The sequence below is a fragment of the Lipophrys pholis genome (genome assembly GCF_963383615.2).
Source record: "Lipophrys pholis genome assembly, chromosome: 14".
NCBI lineage: Eukaryota > Metazoa > Chordata > Actinopteri > Blenniiformes > Blenniidae > Lipophrys > Lipophrys pholis.
This window is the reverse complement of record NC_137633.1, coordinates 26,632,706-26,654,450: the sequence shown is the minus strand read 5'-3', so window position 1 is coordinate 26,654,450 and position 21,745 is coordinate 26,632,706. Positions and strand designations below refer to the sequence as shown.

The following is a 21,745-nucleotide window of genomic DNA, read 5'->3' as shown; positions in this document are numbered from 1 at the left end:
CCCAAACTGCCCCCAGCGCCGGCACTCTCCGGCCAGCGGAGAGAGGAAAGGCACACCGCTCCGGGCATGACGGTGCGTTCACGAGTGCTCCGTCACACTGGGTCTAATCCACCAATGAGCTCCAACTTCTTCACAGACCAGGGGCCTCATTTATAAAGGTTGCTGAAGCACAAAACAGGTCCTGAAAGAACAAAGTTTGCCCTTGAGCAGCACATTTTAGAGTCGAGGAACCTGGTGGTGCTGATGGTGAGGTGGAGAATTGAAGCCAAATTCATCTCATACATTTATCATCTTCAAATATCAGACTAATTGATCCATGTAATCATAAACAGCCAAGCTGCAGTGTTCTAGATGTTTCTGTAGTGAGACATTACTGCTGAATCAGCAGCTCCATGTTCATCTGCCATACTTTCATCTTCTGTGCTTCAGCAACATTTATTCACCGGCGGTGGCGTCTCCTGAACCAAAGCCAGCTCTTCACAGGAACAAGGCTCACACAGATGGTGAACTGTCTTTTTAAAGCCAACTGTCTCAGTGAAACGAAGGTTTAAGGTGTGATTGTTCACTCTGTCATTGGCCAGGCCTTTCAGGCCCCGTTTACACGATAATGAATTCGAGTGTATCCGCAAAACTTTCTTCAGTTTTGGGGGGTCCGTTTACACGGCACCAGTGTTCTGATCCACTGTATCCACAAAGTTTTTAATCCGGCTCCCAAAGTGGAAAGATTCTTTCATGGGGCAAATCCCTCCTGCGGAGACTGATGAAGGCTACAGAGCCTGTTACTGAGCATCTCCCCCTCCCTCCTGCTCTCCAGTTGTAAACAAACATGGCGGCTGCGTAGTGGTACGACCCGTAGTGGTACGACCCGTAGTGGTACGACCCGTAGTGGTACGACCCGTAGTGGTACGACCCGTAGTCCATATTCTAGTTTTATCGTCCAGATCAGTAGTTTAATAGTGGAGACTCACAACTGATAGCATCAGATGCATCATCACCTCACATTTATAGTGTTTTGTTCTCTGCACACGTCTGTGTAGTTTCATAACAAAATCAAGCAACAGCGCCCTCCATTGGCCCGGCATACTAACTACATCGTTGTCTCTGTGTCCGCTGCTGCAGTGGAAACACACTCCTTATTTTTAGCGGATTAGGTGTTGTCACGTGAAACGTTGTCGTGTAAACAGGGCCTCAGTGTGGAGTTTGCATGTTCTGCCTGCATGTGGGTCTCCTCCCAGAAGGCAGGCTGGCTCCCAAAGTCCAAAAACAATTATGTCAGATAGTTTCTGATTCTGGATTTCTACAGTGCATCGTCGCTGGTCGGGAGGGTCACCTGCGTCCAGAAGAGAATGAAGCAGTTAAGATGAATGGAGATCCGCTGGTTTGCACATTGCTTTTGGTGGCCTGCTCCTTTAATTTGAAACTTTCATGACATTCAGCAGTTTGGCTGCTTCATAAGCTGTTTTCTTTAGTAGTTTTAATGCAGTTTTAGGAGGAGGAGGGAGAGGAGAAGGAAGAGGGAGAGAAGAAGTGAGAGGAGGAGGAGGACAATGAGATGGAGGTAAATTATCCACTGAGCCTGTAGAAAGCTGCAATTGTTAATTTGTTCATTTTAGTGTAACAAAGATCCAAAACAAGTTAAAACTAAAGAGCCTGAAGTTGATCAAACCATCAATTATTTGAAAATCCATTGGAACCTGTTAGATCATGTTATGGAAGAATCTCTCTCTCTCTCTCTCTCTCTCTCTCTCTCTCTCTCTCTCTCTCTCTCTCTCTCTCTCTCTCTGTCGTTGCCATAGTTACGGTGTGAAGCCGGTAGATCTTCTCTGCGGTCTGTTTAAAGAGATGCAGAGTAAATATTTTACTGGAGTGAACACATGGATCCTACAGCTCAGCTCATAACTGTCAGCACACTTTTTATTGGCGCCATCTGAGGAGCGTGCCTCAGACCAACCGGTGCAGTTTGGGCGCCTCGCTCACGCACGAATGGGCAAAAGTTCCCCAAAGGTGCGCTGGGTGTGCGCCCTGATGGGTGTGCGCCCTGATGGGTGTGCGCGCTGATGGGTGTGCGCGCTGCCTGCCCGGTGCGCGCCCTGATGGGTGTGTGCCCTGATGGGTGCGCGCTCTGATGGGTGTGCGCCCTGATGGGTGTGCGCGTTGCCTGCCCAATGTGTGCCCTGCCCGGTGTGCGCCCTGATGGGTGCGCGCTCTAATGGGTGCGCGCTCTGATGGGTGTGCGCCCTGATGGGCTTGCACCCTGCCTGCCCAGTGTGTGCCAAGCCCGGTGTGCGCCCTGCCTCCTCGGTCGGTGTGCGCTCCGCCTCTGACAGCCTGTGGGATTGCCCTGAGTTTTTTTTTTCTGTGAGAATCTAAATATAAGTCGGTGACAAATAGTCCAAATACAGTAGCAACCCAACTGTGATGTGGGGGCGGCGCCGCGAGAGCAGCTCCGTCTCCAAAGTCCCTCTGTTGGATCCCGAGTCCGTCAGGAGAAGGTCGGAGAGAGCCGCAGCTCTCACCTGCGCTTCACTTCTCTTCCTCCTCCTCCTGCTCCTCCTCCTCCTCCTGCTCCTGCTCCTGCTCCTCCTCTTCCTCCTCTCCTCCTCCTCCTCGGGACCATGAAGAGGCAAAACGCTCGGACTCTCGCCCTCATCGTCAGCATCCTCACCTACCTGGTGGTCGGAGCGGCTGTCTTCGAGACGCTGGAGTCCAAACCGGAGAAAAGTCACCGGCGGAAGCTCGACGTCAGGAAGTACGAACTGATGCGTAAACTGAACTTGACCAAAGAGAACTTCGAGGAGCTGGAGCTCGTGGTCCTGCAGCTCAAACCTCACAAAGCAGGAGTCCAGTGGAGGTTCGCTGGCTCCTTCTACTTCGCCATCACTGTGATCACCACCATAGGTGAGCAAGTCTCCCTCCGACAGGTGAACCGGAGCTGCCTTCCTCTGACGCGCAGACTCCTCCAGAGACTCTTCAGTCTCCTCATTAGATTTTAGATTTAAAGGTTAAAATAAATAACAGGAAGATTTTTTTAAACTTTTCAGTCAAAATGTCGTGGGGACATGAGCAAGACCCTCGGGCCCCCAGGGGCCCCAGCCCCCCTGAGCTGCGCTCTGTGCGGCTGCTGTCGATGCGTCAATTCGAGAAGGGATTTCCCCTCTGGGGATCAACACGGCGCTATTAAGACAAAAAAGATCGTATAAAATTGAAAAACGTTGTATGGAATAAAATACTGGGAAGAAAATGTTTTTTCTGATTAGACAATCGTTTTTAACAAAAACGATTTGAGATGAAGATCCACAAGAAATTTGAATAACAACTTAGTCTAAAATAAGTCATTGTTTCTCTCAATTCACAAGATATTTCTGTTTGAATGAGACTCATTGTCGCCCAAAATGTTTCATTTTGAAATAAGAATAAAAATCTGTTCTTGCGTACAATTAAATCTTTGAAGAAATTAATGAAAAACTAACAGAAATATTAGGAGGATTATTATTCTTATACTGTAAGTGTAGGTAAACTGGGGAGCTACAGTCTATTTCTTTGCTCTACTCAGGTGAGCCACCAGTGTGTGGTTCAGCTTGTTCTCTCAGTCCAGAGGTTGCCGGTTCAATCCCCACTTATCCCATGGTCCAGACTCGCCTGCAGCTTCAGTGTGTGAATGAGGAAAAGAAGCTGAAACAATTTTGTTTTAAATTATTCAAAATGTTCAGTTTTGCTTGAAACAGGCCGACAGGCTTAAATGTTATTGATGTTAAATAATAAATGTATTATTTTATGTGTTAGGGTTTGTGAGCCAGGCTGTAGGATGTTATTATCAGAAGTGTAGCAACGTTCAGGAATCCACTGTGGGTCGACGGGAAAGAAAAACTACACTTCTGCAGTGACCTGCTGATTAAAACTCTCAAAATCCCACGTTTGAGCCGAGGGCCTCTGTTTGGCGTTTGCATGTTCGTCCTGTGCTTCCATGAGTGAAACTACAAGCTGGATCGAAGTGGAGCTGCGTGATTCCCTCAGTGAGCAGATTTAAGCTCAGAGCAGCCGAACTGATCTTCAGATTGAACCTGGTGATGTGGCCAGACAGTGACTGCATGAATTTCTCTCTTACTGAGTCAGAAAACAGCAGATGTCAGATGAAAGTGTGAAACCCTGTGAATCCCACACAGCACACGCAGCCATCATCAAGGTCGGGAACATTTCAGGGTGGATTCTGTTGAAGATGGGAGTTATAATAATAATGTTAGAATAGTTATTTGTATTGCACTTTACCATAGTATATCTCAAAGTGCTTAAAATAAATGGCTGCTATTGGCAGAATGACGAGCTCAGTAGTGAAGCTGGTTTCTGTTAACGGCAGGATTCAGTGGGAGTGACTGAGGACGTTGTTTGTGAAGAAAAAGAATCACAGTAGGAGAGAAGTTTAGTGTCGTTTACTTTGTGAATTACTATAGAAACTATAAACACTGATGTGATTCCAGGTGATGTCATGTGATGTCAGGTGATGTCAGGTGATTCCAGGTGATTCCAGGTGATGTCATGTGATGTCAGGTGATGTCAGGTGATTCCATTTGATGTCATGTGATGTCAGGTGATTCCAGGTGATGTCATGTGAATCTCAGGTGATGTCATGTGATGTCAGGTGATGTCATGTGATGTCAGGTGATTCCAGGTGATGTCATGTGAATCTCAGGTGATGTCATGTGATGTCAGGTGATTCCAGGTGATGTCCTGTGATTCCAGGTGATGTCATGTGGTGTCAGGTGATGTCAGGTGATTCCATGTGATGTCAGGTGATTCCAGGTGATGTCATTTGATTCCAGGTGATTCCAGGTGAGGTCATGTGATGTCAGGTGATTCCATTTGATGTCATGTGATGTCAGGTGATTCTAGGAAATGTCAGGTGATCCCAGGTGATGTCATGTGATGTCATGTGATGTCAGGTGATTCTAGCAAATGTCAGGTGATTCCAGGTGATTCCAGGTGATTCCAGGTGATTTCATGTGATGTAATGTGATGTAATGTGGTGTCAGGTGATGTCAGGTGATTCCAGGTGAGTCCAGGTGATTCCAGGTGAAGTTAGGTGATATCAAAGATTCCAGGTGATGTCAAGTGATATCAGGTAATTCCAGGTGATGTCAGGTGTTTCCAGGTGATTCCAGGTGATGTCTGGTGATATCAGGTAATTCCAGGTGATTTCAGGTAATGTCATGTGATGTCAGGGGATGTCAGGTGATTCCAGGTGATGGTAGGTGATTCCAGGTGATTCCAGGTGATATCAGGTAATTCCAGGTGATGTCATGTGATGTCCTGTGCTGTTGTGTGCACAGACGTGTAACCCTGTGATGTCTTGGCCCAGGTTACGGCCACGCGGCGCCCAGCACCGACTCGGGGAAGGTGTTCTGCATGTTCTACGCCCTCTTGGGGATCCCGCTGACGCTGGTCATGTTCCAGAGTCTGGGCGAGCGGATCAACACGCTGGTCCGGTACCTGCTACACCAGGCCAAGAAGTGCCTGGGCCTGCGTCAGACCGAGGTGTCCATGGCCAACATGGTGACGGTGGGCTTCTTCTCCTGCATGAGCACGCTGTGCGTGGGGGCCCTGGCCTTCTCCCACAGTGAGGGGTGGAGCTTCCTCCACGCCTTCTACTACTGCTTCATCACGCTCACCACCATTGGGTTCGGAGACTACGTGGCTCTGCAGAAGGACAACGCCCTGATGAACGACCCCCGCTACGTGGCGTTCTGCTTCGTGTACATCCTCATGGGCCTGACGGTGATCGGTGCGTTCCTCAACCTGGTGGTGCTTCGCTTCCTGACCATGAACACCGAGGACGAGCGGAGAGACGCCAAGCAGAAGGCTCTGCTGTCCATCACCAAGCCCAGAGGAGAGGTAGCCCGCCTGCTGCCCGTCTCCGCCTCCATGTCCTCCACCCCCGCAGCACACGACACGGCGAGAGCCAAAGACTTGAGAGGCGTCTACACCGAGGTGCTGCATTTCCAGACTATCTGCTCTTGCTTGTGGTACAGGAGCAAGGAGAAGCTGCAGAGCTCCACCATGATCCCTCAGGAGCTGACCTTCTCCGATGCCTACTTGCAGCAGAACAGTGACTGTGCTCACTACATGGAGCCCGGATCAACAGGCTGCGTCTGCAGTCCACGTCAGTGCGCCAGCATCAGCTCCATAACAACGGGCCTACACATCCTCTCCCCCTTCAGGGTGTTTAAGAGACGCAGCTCCGTGTAGCCTTCCTCCATCACCACTTCACTCCAGACGTCTACGTTCTGCCACATGGACGGACCAACCTGGCAACCCTCCCAGCAAAGACATGACTGCAGGTACATGTTTGTGGTGCTATAATCCAGGAATCCAACCGTGTTTCCTGGAATCCAACCGTGTTTCCTGGAATCCAACCGTGTTTCCTGGAATCCAACCGTGTTTCCTGGAATCCAGCCGTGTTTCCTGGAATCCAACCGTGTTACCTGGAATCCAACCGTGTTTCCTGGAATCCAACCGTGTTTCCTGGAATCCAACCGTGTAATACACCAAAGGGAAAAGCACATATAGTACTGTAAATGACTCTTACTCACTCATGTAATGAACTGGAGGTGTAGCTGATGGAGTCAGCAGGGTCACTTCACATGTCAAGAGCAGCAGCAGAGCAGCAGCAGTGGAACAGCAGAACAGCATAACAGCAGCGGAACAGCAGCAGAGCAGCAGCAGAACAGCAGAGCAGCAGAACAGAAGAGCAGCAGAGCAGCTGCAGTGGAACAGCAGCAGAACAGCAGAGCAGCAGCGGAACAGCAGCAGAGCAGCAGCAGTGGAACAGCAGAGCAGCAACAGTCAAACAGCAGCAGAACAGCAAAGCAGCAGCAGAACAGCAGAACAGAAGAGCAGCAGAGCAGCTGCAGTGGAACAGCAGCAGAACAGCAGAGCAGCAGTGGAACAGCAGCAGAGCACTTGGTGCTGCAGCAGAGCAGTAGAGCAGCAGCAGTGGAACAGCAGAGCAGCAACAGTCAAACAGCAGCAGAACAGCAAAGCAGCAGCGGAACAGCAGAGCAGCAGCGGAACAGCAGCAGAGGACTCGGTGCTGCAGCAGAGCAGCAACAGAGCAGCAGCAGAGCAGTCGGTGCTGTAGCAGGGCAGCAGCAGAACAGCAGCAGAACAGCAGAGCAGCAGCAGAACAACAGAGCAGCAGCGGAACAGCAGCAGAGGACTCAGTGCTGCAGCAGAGCAGCAACAGAGCAGCAACAGACTAGCAACAGAGCAGCAGAGCAGTCGGTGCTGTAGCAGGGCAGCAGCAGAACAGCAGCAGAACAGCAGAGCAGCGGCAGAGCAGTCGGTGCTGCACCAGGGCAGCAGCAGACCAGCAGCAGAACAGCAGAGCAGCAGCAGAGCAGCAGAGCAGCAGCAGAGCAGCAACAGAGCAGCAACAGAGCAGTCGGTGCTGTAGCAGGGCAGCAGCAGAACAGCAGAGCAGCAGCAGAGCCGCAGAGGAGCAGCAGAGCCGCAGAGCAGCGTTCAGCTCTAGTCACTTCACGATGTCAGCTGGTCGTTTCCCTCCAGAGCTCCTGTCACTGTATCATACGAGTGACATTAGAAACTTTAAGAAACGTTGTGATTCAGACTGACGCACGTCGACGTGACTCACGCGTGTCGCTGCCCGTTGTTTCTGTCCAAGCTGCTGCTGCTTCATCACCGTTATGTAAAGGACGGGTGGAGAATTCAGAGGGAAAGCTCAGCAGCTTCAGCCCAGCAGCAGTGACTCCACACCGTCCACTGGGTCTCCTGCTTCTAACGTGATGAATCCACCACCCCGAAAGAAGATGAACACATGAAAACACACTTCCATTATTTATCAACTCAGAATATGTCAACAGGGTTTTCCAACGCAGAATTAATCAAATCATCACTCATGTTACCGACAAATAACAGTCTGAACACTTCCCAGCATGCCTTCTGCCTCGTCACTAATCCTCCATCAGGACCAATCAGGATGCACATGAGCTTCAGAACTCTTCCAAACACACACACACACACACACACACACACACACACACACACACACACACACACACACACACACACACACACACACACACACACACACACACACACACACACACACACACACACACACACACACACACACGCACAATGAAATGAAGCATGAACATTAATCCAAACCACCTCTGGAGACGTTAAATATTTTAGTTTGGAGTGACAGATGGTGGTGGTGGAGGGGGGGGGGGGGGGGGGGGGGGGGGGGGTTATGGGGGGGGTCTATGTTGGTACAGTGGATATCAGGCTGGCTGTCTGTCCCAGAGAAACAGAGAAACTCTGCCACAACAGTCAGAGTGAGTGATCAACAGAACTGAGCTGTTCTCATGAGCCGCGCTGGGTTCAGGCGTCGCGTCTCTTTATTTAAACCTGAACAGCAAGAGAGAGAGAACCAGCTGACGTGGTGTTTATGGTGCTTCAACAACCCCACTTTCATCTGATTTATTACACATCAACCTTTTGTTTTAATAAAACTTAAATAAATCATCTTAAAATACTGAATATGTAGAACTAAATCTGATGCATTTGTCTTGAAGAACAACGTATCAAAATGAGTTTATATGTAATCAACAATTCACTTTCAATGATATTGCAGTTTTTGAAGATGCATCAGTGAGTTTGTTTCTGTTAAAATCATTCAAACGCACAATAATGAGAGGAATGAGGAGCGGCTGTATTTCATCAGTACTGTATCAGCAGGACGCCATGTTGCACTACAAACGGCTTTTAAAGAAGACAAGCAGAAAAAGTACTTGAATACTCAAAAAGTACTTGAAGATTGTAAATAGTTTTTTTGTAACTTGCCAAGGATTCTTTGCTCAGCTGAGATTATTTAATCCCAATCAATCTGTTCACAACATCGTGCTATTTTAAAGGGAGATGAACAATAAAAGTGTGACTATCTGAGCTGTTTACTTGTTTGTGTGTCAGAAAATAAAAAGGTTTCAGGCAGAATCTCTCAGTGGGATCAAGAAACATGAACGTGTGTTTTTGATTTGGATCCTTGCCTGTGAAAACTCAGAAAACATATATTTGTTAAACCATATTAGAGATGAACGTTTGGATATGTTACCTTTTGGACTCATTTTCACTGAGATCACTGGAAACACGTATTTATTGTTGAAGTGAATCTGGGTGTTTGTTCTGGGTCCGTCGCCGTGTTTCCTGTGCTCACTGTTCTTTCTGTCTGCGTGAGAAAAGCCTGAACGTATAGAAAAGCCTCCAGATGGTTTGGCTCAGTGTGAAGTCTGACTGTGGTCCAGGTTATCCTACAGCAGGCCGGAGTCGTGTCTTTATATCGCCTCCCAGTCCCACTGCAGCCAAACCTTTCATTCTCTGCAGCAGTTCGTGTGTTTCAGGTCAAAATCATTGAAAGGATTTCAAATCAGAACATAAAAAACACTTTGTGCATCAATAGGAGAGTGAAAGTGATTTAAATTTGAGCCTCACCTTAAAGAAATGATATTTTATCTTTATTTTTCATTGAGCTTTTGTAGCGTTTACCTTCCAGCCTTTTGCAGCTTCTGGGAAAACGTTGGACAAGATGCCATGAAATGTAGAACAACCTGATTCTAAAGTCTGTTCATGAGCTTTTCAGGTGACGAAGCTCAGCTTTCAGACTGACGGAGGTGAGGCTGACATTCTGACCACCACCAACCACTCACTCTCACTCTCTCACACTCTCTCTGCATTCAACCAGGCAGTTTGGGGTTCAGTGTCTTGCCCCAGGACACTTTGGCATGTGGTCAGGTAGAGATGGGAATTGATCCTGCGACCGTCTGATTGGGAGACGCCCACGCCACCGACCGAGCCACGCTGCCCACATCAGCACACGAAGTAAAAAGTCTTAGTTGATATGATTGAATAAAACAGGAGATTTTCACGATTGTGTTTCATTTAGATTAAACACGTTGATTTCATATTTTGGTTTGGAATTCTTGAACATGAGCTTAACCTGAGATGAAACTATTTGACCCTCCTGGTCTGGATGAACCAGATGTTTCAGATGATTCAGGTAAAGACATGTTTGGTTAGTTTCTGCTTCCTTGTTGGATTCATTAAGCTGTTATTTGTGTTCCGTGTGTCTGAACAGGAGCACACTGCAGTGAGAACGTTTGAGTGTGTGGCAGTAATCAGGAGCGTGTGGTGATGATATTCTTGCTGAACGACCGCAGCTCGTTCTGCTGGCGCCGAGCCCAAGAATCTGCCTCTAGAATTACACACAAAGAACCGAGCGGCACCAGAAGGAGTAACCGTTCAACAAATCCCTGAATCGACGCCCCGTGGAGGGAGCATCTGCCGTTCTCTGCTTTGGCCTCGGACCTGAGTATCTGTGTCAAAGACCAAAATAGTTCCTGAGAAGGTCAGCGGAGATTCTACGTCACGACCATTCTTCTGTTCCGGAACCGATTCACGTGTTCATGAGTCTCATTTCACATTAAAATGTTCTGTTTGTTGAAATACCTGTTCCATGGAAAGATGTTTCTGGTCCGTGTTGATGATGAAATAACAAAGTGAGGCTCCAGAAACGCTGACTTTAGACCTTTATTGTGACCAAAGCAGGAGAACTGAGGCGGATTAAAGAGAGAATCATCCTGAGTGGAGTTTACCTGTTTCTCCTTGGCATGAGGCTTTTCTCTGTTAATCTAATGGAAGTTATAGAAAATCTGTCCTGCAAACTAAATTTACATCAAATAAATTTCAGAACTCTTTAAAATGACAAATCACTTTTACACACCAACTGAATTATAATGAAAGATGGTGTGTCACCTCCAGTGACCTCCAGTGACCTCCAGTGACCTCCAGTTACCTCTAGTTACCTCCAGTGACCTCCAGTTACCTCCAGTGACCTATAGTTACCTTCAGTGACCTGTAGTTACCTTCAGTGACCTGTAGTTATCGCCAGTGACCTCCAATGACCTCCAGTGACCTCTAGTTACCTCCAGTTGCCTCCAGTGACTTCCAGTGACACTCTAGTTATCTCCAGTGACCTCCAGTTGCCTCCAGTGACTTCCAGTGACCTCTAGTTATCGCCAGTGACCTCCAGTGACCTCTACCTGCCTCCAATGACCTCCAATGACCTCCAGTGACCTCTAGTGGCTTCCAGTGACCTGCAGTGACCTGAAGTGACCTCCTGTGATTTGCAGTGACTTCCAGTATCCTCCAGTGACCTCTAGTGACCTCCAACAGCATCCATTGACCTCCAGTGACCTCTAGTAGATTCCAGTGAACTCCAGTGACTTCCAGTAGGACCCAGTGACTTCTGGTGACCTCCAGTGACCTTCAGTAGCCCCCCAGTGACTTCCAGTACCCCCCAGTGACCTCCAGTGACCTTAAGTGACTTCCAACTGCCTCAAGTGACTTCAAGTAGTCTCCAGTGACCTCCAGTAATTCACTGTGACTCCAGTGGGCTCCAGCTCCTGAGTTTCAGACCTCTTAACGACATTAAATAGAATTTTGACCCTTAAAAACACATTTCATGAGCCTTTCCTTCGAGTTTCATTCAAGGTTGCTTCTATGAAATCTCCAAAAAGAAGAAGGTAACTTAATCAACCAACGTTTATAGCTGTTTTTAATTTTCTCTCTCCTGTCTGGCTGGTGAAGCTGTGTGTGAAGTTCACAGAGTGTCCCTGAACGTCTCACGCGGGGTCGCGGTCTCTTTAAGAAAGTCCAAAGTCCGAAAACAACAAAGTTCGAATAGATCCGAGCGAGTGGAGCAGCAGGCTGGAGGAGCCATCATGGATCCGAGGCAGCAGTTCGTCGGCGGGCTGGCCCAGCAGAAGAAAGCCGCTCTCCTGCTCGGAGCAGCCGGAGCCCTGCTGGGTCTCGGCCTCTGGATGAAGGTCCTGCGGAAGAAGGAGAAAGTGAAGCGAGTCGGCGTCGTGTCGCGGATCCTCATCCACCCGCTGAAGTCCGGAAAGGCGCTCAGTGTGTCCGCCGCAGAGTGTCTGCAGGTCGGCCTCAAGTCCGGGGAGCTGCGGGACCGGTGAGTGTGGAGCCACAGTTACCCCAGGCTGAATTATTACCCTGGGGCTGAATTCCCCCCTCCCCGAAGTATTACCCCCTGACCTAAAGTATTACCCCCTGACCTGGAGTATTACCCCCTGACCTAAAGTATTACCCCCTGACCTGGAGTATTACCCCCTGACCTGAAGTATTACCCCCTGACCTGGAGTATTACCCCCTGACCTAAAGTATTACCCCCTGACCTGGAGTATTACCCCCTGACCTGAAGTATTACCCCCTGACCTGGAGTATTACCCCCTGACCTAAAGTATTACCCCCTGACCTGAAGTATTACCCCCTGACCTGGAGTATTACCCCCTGACCTGAAGTATTACCCCCTGACCTGAAGTATTACCCCCTGACCTGGAGTATTACCCCCTGACCTAAAGTATTACCCCCTGACCTGAAGTATTACCCCCTGACCTGGAGTATTACCCCCTGACCTAAAGTATTACCCCCTGACCTGAAGTATTACCCCCTGACCTGGAGTATTACCCCCTGACCTGAAGTATTACAAATGAAGGTGATCCTGGACCAGTCTCACCTGTAATGAGGTTGTTGTGGTGCAGACTCTGGCTGATAGTGACGGAGGTTGTTGTTGTGGTGCAGACACTGGCTGATGGTGGCGGAGGTGGTGGTGGTGGTGGTGGTGGTGCAGACACTGGCTGGTGGTGACGGAGGTTGTTGTGGTGCAGACTCTGGCTAATGGTGACAGAGGTTGTTGTTGTGGCGCAGACACTGGCTGGTGGTGACGGATGTTGTTGTGGTGCAGATATTGGATGGTGGTGACGGAGGTTGTTGTGTTGCAGACACTAGCTGATGGTGACGCAGTCACTGGCTGGTGTTGACGGAGGTTGTTGTTGTGTTGCAGACACTAGCTGATGGTGACGGAGGTGGTGGTGCAGACACTGGCTAGTGGTGACGGAGGTTATTGTGCTGCAGACACTGACTGGTGGTGGTGCAGACACTGATTGGTGGTGGTGGAGCAGACACTGGCTCGTGGTGACGGAGGTTGTTGTTGTGGTGCAGACACTGGCTGATGCTGACGGAGGTTGTTGTTGTGCAGACACTGACTGGTGATGACCGAGGCTGTTGTTGTGGTGCAGACACTGGCTGGTGGTGACGGAGGTTGTTGTTGTGCAGACACTGACTGGTGGTGACGGAGGTTGTTGTTGTGGTGCAGACACTGGCTGGTGGTGACTGAGGTTGTTGTGCAGACACTGGATGGTGGTGACGGAGGTTGTGATGGTGCAGATTCAGGCTGATAGTGACGGAGGTCTTTGTTGTTGTGGTGCAGACACTGGCTGATAGTGACGGAGGTTGTTGTTATTGTGGTGCAGACACTGGATGGTGGTGATGGAGGTTGTTGGTGTGCAGACACTGGCTGGTGGTGACGGAGGTTGTTGTTGTGGTGCAGACACTGGCTGGTGGTGACGGAGGACGGTCACATGGTGACGGCTCGACAGGAGCCTCGTCTGGTTCTGGTGTCCTTGACGTGTGATGGAGGCGAAGGCGGAGGTGGAGTCTGTCTGCGAGGACCCGACATGGAGGAGCTGCGGTTTCCCATCGACCAGGCAGAGAACCGTGTCCTGGACTGCAGGTCTCTCCACCTTCCTCTGCTTCAACTCAGCTACACCCTTACTCAGCTACACCCTTACTCAGCTACACCTTTACTCAGCTCAGACTGTTTCAGAACATTGTAAAGATTATTGGTCAGACCTGATTGGTTTCAAAATCCCCATGAAACCAGCTGATCAATAAACAATCTTGAGCTTCTCTACATCAAATCAATCAGATTGATCCAAACGTTCAGTGACTTTATTTCACTGAAATCAGTCAGCTGATGATTTTAGTTTAAGTTCTTTAGTTTTAATGACTTTTTAATTCTTTCAGTTTTAACTACTGACTGACTGAAGTGTTATAACTACTGACTGAAGTGTTATAACTACTGACTGACTGACTGAAGTGTTATAACTACTGACTGAAGTGTTATAACTACTGACTGACTGACTGAAGTGTTATAACTACTGACTGACTGAAGTGTTATAACTACTAACTGACTGACTGAAGTGTTATAACTACTGACTGACTGAAGTGTTATAACTACTAACTGACTGACTGAAGTGTTATAACTACTGACTGACTGAAGTGTTATAACTACTAACTGACTGACTGAAGTGTTATAACTACTGACTGACTGAAGTGTTATAACTACTGACTGACTGAAGTGTTATAACTACTAACTGACTGACTGAAGTGTTATAACTACTGACTGACTGACTGAAGTGTTATAACTACTGACTGAAGTGTTATAACTACTGACTGAAGATAGAAACTAGACGTGAGATTAAAAAGATGGTTCTTCATCACTGGAAGCTTGTTTGTCATTTTAAAAACATATTTACAAAAATCTAAAATATGTCAGTGATGATTACAGATCAAATCAAAGCAGCTGATTAAACATCACGTTATAATTAATGATAAAATAATAAAACAGAAACCAACAAACTGTGAGGACAGTAAATCTGTGTGTTGACTTAAAAAAGTATCTGAACAAATCGATTGATCAGTTTGAAAATAGAATTTTAGCTGTAAAATCTGTAAAATGTGACTTTAGAAACATTAACTACAATTCTTTCTGTGTGTCGTGTTGTGTGTGTGGTGTTGTGTTGTGTGGTGTTTCTGTGTGTGTGTCGTGTTGTGTGTGTGGTGTTTCTGTGTGTGTGTGGTGTTTCTGTGTGTCGTGTTGTGTGTGTGGTGTTTCTGTGTGTGTGTGTCGTGTTGTGTGTGTCGTGTTGTGTGTGTGGTGTTGTGTGTGTGGTGTTTCTGTGTGTGTGTGGTGTTTCTGTGTGTCGTGTTGTGTGTGTGGTGTTGTGTGTGTTGTGTCGTGGTGTGTTGTGTTGTGTGTCGTGGTGTGTTGTGTATGTCGTGTTGTGTTGTGTTGTGTTGTGTGTGTCGTGTCGTGTTGTGTGTGTCGTGTCGTGTCGTGTCGTGTCGTGTCGTGTTGTGTTGTGTTGTGTTGTGCTGTGTTGTGTTGTGTGTGTCGTGTCCAGAGTGTTTGGTCTGGACGTCCAGGGTCGGGACTGTGGCGACGAAGCGTCTCGGTGGTTCACTTCGTTCCTCGCAGCCCAGAAAACCTTCCGATTGGTTCATTTTGAGCCTCAGATGAAAGGCAGGCGACCAATGGAGACGGAGCCGCAGTTCCCTCAGTTTGAGGTGTGTGTGTGTGTGTGTGTGTGTGTGTGTGTGTGTGTGTGTGTGTGTGTGTGTGTGTGTGTGTGTGTGTGTGTGTGTGTGTGTGTGTGTGTGTGTGTGTGTGTGTGTGTGTGTGTGTGTGTGTGTGTGTGTGTGTGTGTGTGTGTGTGTGTGTGTGTGAGAGAGTTTTCAGGTGTGAAGGGTCAAGGTCAAAGACTTGCTGTAGCTGTGACGGTCAGAGGTAGGGTCAAGGTCAGAGGTAGGGTCAAGGTCAGAGGTAGGGATGGGATATATCGGTTATGGACGGCTGTATTGTGTCTGACCTCTGACCTCATTCTACATCAGTGAGGTCATGATTGCACTTTGACCTTGAGAGACTCGTGGAGACAGAAAGGGACGTTTTGATGAAACAATAAGTTTAAAGTTTGTTTATTGCAGGTAGAACTTCATCTGCAGGGCATGAACACGAGCTCCCTGATACCTGACCTTTGACCCTGATCTCTGCCCGAATACAATCATGTGGCGTTTCCTGCTGTGGCCTGCAGGTGGCGTACCCGGACCTCGGCCCGGTGATGCTGCTGTCCGAGGCGTCTGTGGAGGATCTGAGCGGCCGGCTGGAGAAGGAGGTGACGGTGGAGCGTTTCCGTCCCAACATCGTGGTCGGCGAGTGTGAAGCCTTCGACGAGGTGAGCCTGAACCTCGCTTCCCCTGAACTCTGAGGCACCTCCAGACGGGTGGCCCAGTTCTTCCCGGTTCTGCCCGGTTCTGCTGGGTTCTGCCCGCTCTCTTCCCCTGTCTCATCTTTTTCACTGCAAACTGAATTTATCTCCACACTCTGGCCGTCCAGGACTCGTGGGAGGAGCTCCAGATCGGCAGCGTGCGGCTGCAGCGCGTCTTGTCATGTGGAAGGTAACACACCTTGTGATGAGGACACTCACCTTGTGATGAGGACACACACCTTGTGATGAGGACACACACCTTGTGACGAGGACACACACCTTGTGACGAGGACACACACCTTGTGATGAGGACACACACCTTGTGACGAGGACACACACCTTGTGATGAGGACACACACCTTGTGATGAGGACACTCACCTTGTGATGAGGACACACACCTTGTGACGAGGACACACACCTTGTGACGAGGACACACACCTTGTGATGAGGACACTCACCTTGTGACGAGGACACTCACCTTGTGATGAGGACACACACTTTGTGATGAGGACACACACTTTGTGATGAGGACACACACTTTGTGATGAGGACACACACTTTGTGATGAGGACACACACTTTGTGACGAGGACACACACTTTGTGATGAGGACACACACTTTGTGATGAGGACACACACTTTGTGATGAGGACACACACTTTGTGACGAGGACACACACCTTGTGACGAGGACACACACTTTGTGACGAGGACACACACCTTGTGACGAGGACACTCACCTTGTGACGAGGACACTCACCTTGTGACGAGGACACTCACCTTGTGACGAGGACACACACCTTGTGACGAGGACACTCACCTTGTGACGAGGACACTCACCTTGTGACGAGGACACACACCTTGTGACGAGGACACTCACCTTGTGACGAGGACACTCACCTTGTGACGAGGACACTCACCTTGTGACGAGGACACTCACCTTGTGACGAGGACACTCACCAGGTCATCCAGGGTTTGATTTGTCTTCAGGTGCATCTTCACCACCGTGGACCCAGAAACAGGAATCCTGAACAGAAAGGAGCCTCTGGACACCCTGAAGAGGTAAAACATTCACAGCTTTCATTCATTCATGAGTCAAAACCAAACCATCTATGTGGTCCAGGTACGTCCCACATCCAAAATAACAATCTGATCCTCAACCAACAAAAACAAGTCTTATTTCACACGTCGGGGGAGGAAGGGGTTAAAATAACTGATAAATCATGACGACAGAAACTATTCCTGTGTGATCGTCAACATTCTTTAAAACCTTCAAGTGTAAAAGATTCAGATTCAGTAAAATTCTAAAATAAACTTTAATACAAAACAATGAGAGTCGGAGCCTCGGTAGGTCCAATCAGAGGGTTGCTGGTTCGACTCCCCATCTCCAGCAAGACGCTGAAGCCCAACCTGACCCCAGTGGACGGACTGAGCTCCGTCAGTGTGTGTGAATGTGTGAATGTGTGAATGTGTGAATGTGTCTGGGCTTGTTGTGCTGCTGCTCCGGCTGAGGGACGACTCGCCGTCCGTATTCTAGTTTGATCCTCCAGGTCAGTAGTTTAATAGTTGAGTCCCTGATTCCTCATCGGTCCATACGGATGTCGGGTTCTCTCCATTTTCTTCTCATTTATTCCTTTTCTTCCAGATCAATCCCCTCACGTTCCTAATCGCCCCGAGACCTTGATGGATTCTCTCCTCTTGCTCTTGTATGATTTGATTTCTAGGATGAACCCGACCTCCCTGCACTCCCTTAGAGCCGTCTGGGACGGAGCCCTCCAGATAACCCTATGTGAGGAACAATGGGGCCGGGTCCTCCATGTTGTTCTCACATCCTCAGTATGTTCTAGACACCAACTCCTTCAGTACAGGATCTTACCAGGAGCCACTTCACTAATTCAAGGTGAGCTCAGCCCGACCCAGGTAGAGCGGACTCCTGGAGCAGAGGGACACTCGGACCAGCTGGTCACATGGTCTTGGTCGTGCCCCAAACGTTGGGACAGTCTGTCTCTGTCTCACAGTGACACTTGACCCCCTTGTGGCTCTTTTTGGAATGCCCCCATCACTCAGTTGGTCCAGAACGTCCCAGCAGGTGGTCTCTTCCACCACCGTGCTTGTGAGGACGCTCGTTGTCCTCACATGGACACACGCGACCCCACCGACACGTCCCAGATGGATTCAGGACCGTTTTCAATGCGTGAGACTTGAGGAACTCAGATTGTCCCTGAACGGTTCCTCCAGGCCTTTTATCAACTCTGGTAACCTTTCCTCCTTCATCTGGAGACCTTTCCTCCTTCATCTGGAGACCTTTCCTCCTTCATCTGGAGACCTTTCCTCCTTCATCTGGAGACCTTTCCTCCTTCATCTGGAGACCTTTCCTCCTTCATCTGGAGACCTTACACTCCGGAGCTGGAAAACAGTGAACGGAGCCGTTCATTCTGTCTATTTATCATCATTATATTCTTAATTATTTCATTCTTTTCATTTATTACTTTTTCTTTTCCCCATTTATTTATTTATTTATTTATTTATTATTATTATTAATAATAACAATAATAATGAATTTATTTATCATTATTTCTTATATTCTTAATTATTTCATTCATTTCATTTATTACTTTTTCTTTTCCCCATTTATTTATTATTATTATTAATAATAATAATGAATTTATTTATTAATAATAATAACAATAATAATGAATTTATTTATTATTTTTCTTCTCCCCTTTTTTTCTTCTTTTCTTTTAATTATTTACCTTTTCTGACTTTGGATCATCTTGTCCACGGTGTCGTTTGTGGTGTGAAACGTTGTGAGTGAATGAGTTTCAATGGGGGAGGGGGACCGGCCCTCTGATGCACATTGGATTGATGGTTTGGTTCTACTGTAACAACTTTATTCCATGTGAGAGATGACCACTGTTGTACGTCTGAAAAAACAAACGAGCAACAGCGCCCTCCTGTGGCCTGGCAGACTAACGACACCCCTGTCAGTGTAACCGCACCACTTTGTTTCAAGGCTGATGGGGTGTTGTCATGGGAAACGTTGTGGTGTAAACGGGGCCTCGGAAATACGGCGACGCCGTGCAGGACAATCTGTCTGACTGGCGCCGGCGTCTCGTCCACAGCTACCGCCTGTGCGAGCCGTCCGAGAGGCACATCTACAAGTCGTCTCCGCTCTTCGGCCAGGTGCTCAAGGTGCAGCAGGAGGGGCGGCTGCAGGTCGGCGACGCCGTCTATAAAGTCAGCCGCTGAGGCGTTCGGTCCGGAGCGTCAGCGGGAGGAGCGACGATCAAACACGTCAAACAGAACCGAAGAGACAAATCAGCTGATTGGTGCACAACCAGTGTGAAATACAGGAAATCAGCTGCTTTATGTTGATCTGTGGCTTCGTCTTCAACACTAATCAATAACTTTAACGATTTAACACTGAGCTGCTGATCAAAGCTGAGTGTTACTCCACAGAACAAAGATTTTCAGTGTAAAGGTTTCTAGAATAAACAGGACGGACGCGCTGACGGTAACAAGTAACTAAACAATCAGTAACTAAGAATCAGAATATATTGATTGTTTGTTCATTAATGAAAATAAACTCAGTTTACCTTCACAGTACTTCACTATTCATGTCTTTCTTTGATTAGTCTGTGGCATTTAATTAATTACTTTCAGTATTTCTGGTTCAAAGTATAAATCTGTAAATTTAGAAACTATTAATTTATTTTACTTTACTGCACAAATAGGAAACATCAAACAACAAAAACAACTAACAGACTAATAATACATTTATATGATCTTAAGCTTTATGACGGGGATCTATAGAGTTTGTATCTAGAACAAATACAAATAAGAATGACTTTTTTTTAATTTTTTTGACGAGGATAGTATAATAATAAACCAAACAACTACAAAAGGGACCCGGGAAGCAGAGGGCCTGCTTGTGTTTGGAAAAGTTCTTAAAGCGTCTTGACAGATCTCCTGATTTCTTTGTGGTCATGTTCCACAGTCTTTTAATGAGTTCTTTAAATTCAGTGTAGATCTTTGCTAATCTGTATTTGTGAACGTGAAATTTCCCAGTTAGGATTATTAAATTAACTACAAAGTCTATGTCTTTATTTTTGTAAATTTAGAAAAAACATGTTTAAATGTCTTGTGGAGTTGCTACGTCACCAGATCACATCCACCCACAAACTGAGGCTGGTTCACCTGGACAGGTGAGGTGTGTGTGTGTGTGTGTGTGTGTGTGTGTGTGTGTGTGTGTGTGTGTGTGTGTGTGTGTGTGTGTGTGTGTGTGTGTGTGTGTGTGTGTGTGTGTGTGTGTGTGTGTGTGTGTGTGTGTGTGTGTGTGTGTGTGTGTCACATTCCGTTCTAGACTCCACTGTGATCCTGGAGCTGCAGAGACGCTCTGGACGATTCCACTGAGGTGCTTCACGAGGACACGGTGACCGTCTGAAGTGTGAATTATGATTTCATGTTCCAGTGGCCAACCAAGTGAAATACTGATCCGAGGTTCTGTTGGACCTCCTGGGAAGTTCCGTCCGTCTCATTCCTCTTCCTGCTTTGATTCATGGATCAGTGACGTCACTTAATGTCAAGACAGTGAGACGAAGAAATGTCTTCTATTGTGTGGAATTATACATGCTGGAGTTTCTCCATCACTTCTTCTCCACTCCTCCATCACTTCTTCTCCGTCACTTCTTCTCCACTCCTCCATCACTTCTTCTCCGTCACTTCTTCTCCACTCCTCCATCACTCCATCATTTCTTCACTTCTCCATCACTACTACTTCACTTCTTCTCCATCACTCCTCCATCACTTTTTCTCATCACTACTTCTCCACTTCTCCATCACTCCTCCATCACTTCTCCATCACTTCTTCTCCACTTCTCCATCACTTCTCCACTTCATCACTCCTCCATCACTTCTTCACTCCTCCATCAATTTTTCTCATCACTACTTCTCCATCACTTCTTCTCATCACTACTTCTCCACTTCATCACTCCTCCATCACTTCTTCACTCCTCCATCACTACTTCTCCACTTCTCCATCACTCCTCCATCACTTCTCCATCACTTCTTCTCCACTTCATCACTCCTCCATCACTTCTTCACTTCTCCATCACTCCTCCATCACTTTTTCTCATCACTACTTCTCCATCACTTCTTCACTCCTCCATCACTTCTTTTCATCACTTCTTCACTTCTCCATCACTTCTTCACTTCTCCATCACTTCTTCATTCTCCCCTTCTCCATCACTTCTTCTCCATCACTTGGCCAGCATGATGGAGCAGTGGTTAGCTTTCTCGCCTTACAGCAAGAAGGTTGTGGGTTCAAATATAGGCCTTTCTGTGTGGAGTGTGCATGTTGTCCCTGTGCGTGCGGGTTTCCTCCGGGTACTCCGGTTTCCCCCGCTGTCCAAAAACCTCCACCGGGGGTCCCTGAGCAAGACCCTCGGTTCCTCAGGACACACTTGTAAAAAGAGATTATTAATCTCAATGTGGTTCTCCTGATTTAATAAAGGATAATAAAAAAAAATACTTTATCACTTCTTCTCCTTCACCCCTCCATCACCTGACGTCTACATGAGGTCCACATGAGATCTAGAGGAAGTCTACATGAGGTCTAGAGGAGGTCTACGTGAGGTATACATGAGATCTAGAGGAAGTCTACATGAGGTCTAGAGGAGGTCTACGTGAGGTCTAGAGGAAGTCTACATGAGATCCAGAGGAGGTCTACGTGAGATCTAGAGGAGGTCTACATGAGATCTAGAGGAGGTCTAC

At 47.7% G+C, this 21,745-nt stretch overlaps 2 protein-coding genes across 2 annotated transcripts; both read left to right on the top strand.

Moving 5' to 3' along the window:
• Nucleotides 1–2,615: 2,615 nt before the first annotated feature.
• Nucleotides 2,616–6,240, top strand: kcnk3b (potassium channel, subfamily K, member 3b; the record flags this gene model as incomplete). The annotated part of the gene is made up of 2 exons (XM_080479722.1): nt 2,616–2,898; nt 5,354–6,240. 2 exons carry the CDS (start codon nt 2,616–2,618, stop codon nt 6,238–6,240), a joined length of 1,170 nt encoding a protein of 389 aa, XP_080335848.1.
• A 5,461-nt stretch (nt 6,241–11,701) lies between these two features.
• On the top strand, nt 11,702–20,069 carry marc1 (mitochondrial amidoxime reducing component 1). The gene is made up of 7 exons (XM_080479441.1): nt 11,702–12,040; nt 13,478–13,660; nt 15,114–15,276; nt 15,801–15,941; nt 16,103–16,164; nt 16,964–17,035; nt 19,096–20,069. The coding sequence occupies exons 1-7, from the start codon at nt 11,793–11,795 to the stop codon at nt 19,220–19,222; spliced, it is 996 nt and encodes a 331-aa protein (XP_080335567.1). The 5' UTR covers nt 11,702–11,792; the 3' UTR covers nt 19,223–20,069.
• Nucleotides 20,070–21,745: the final 1,676 nt, after the last annotated feature.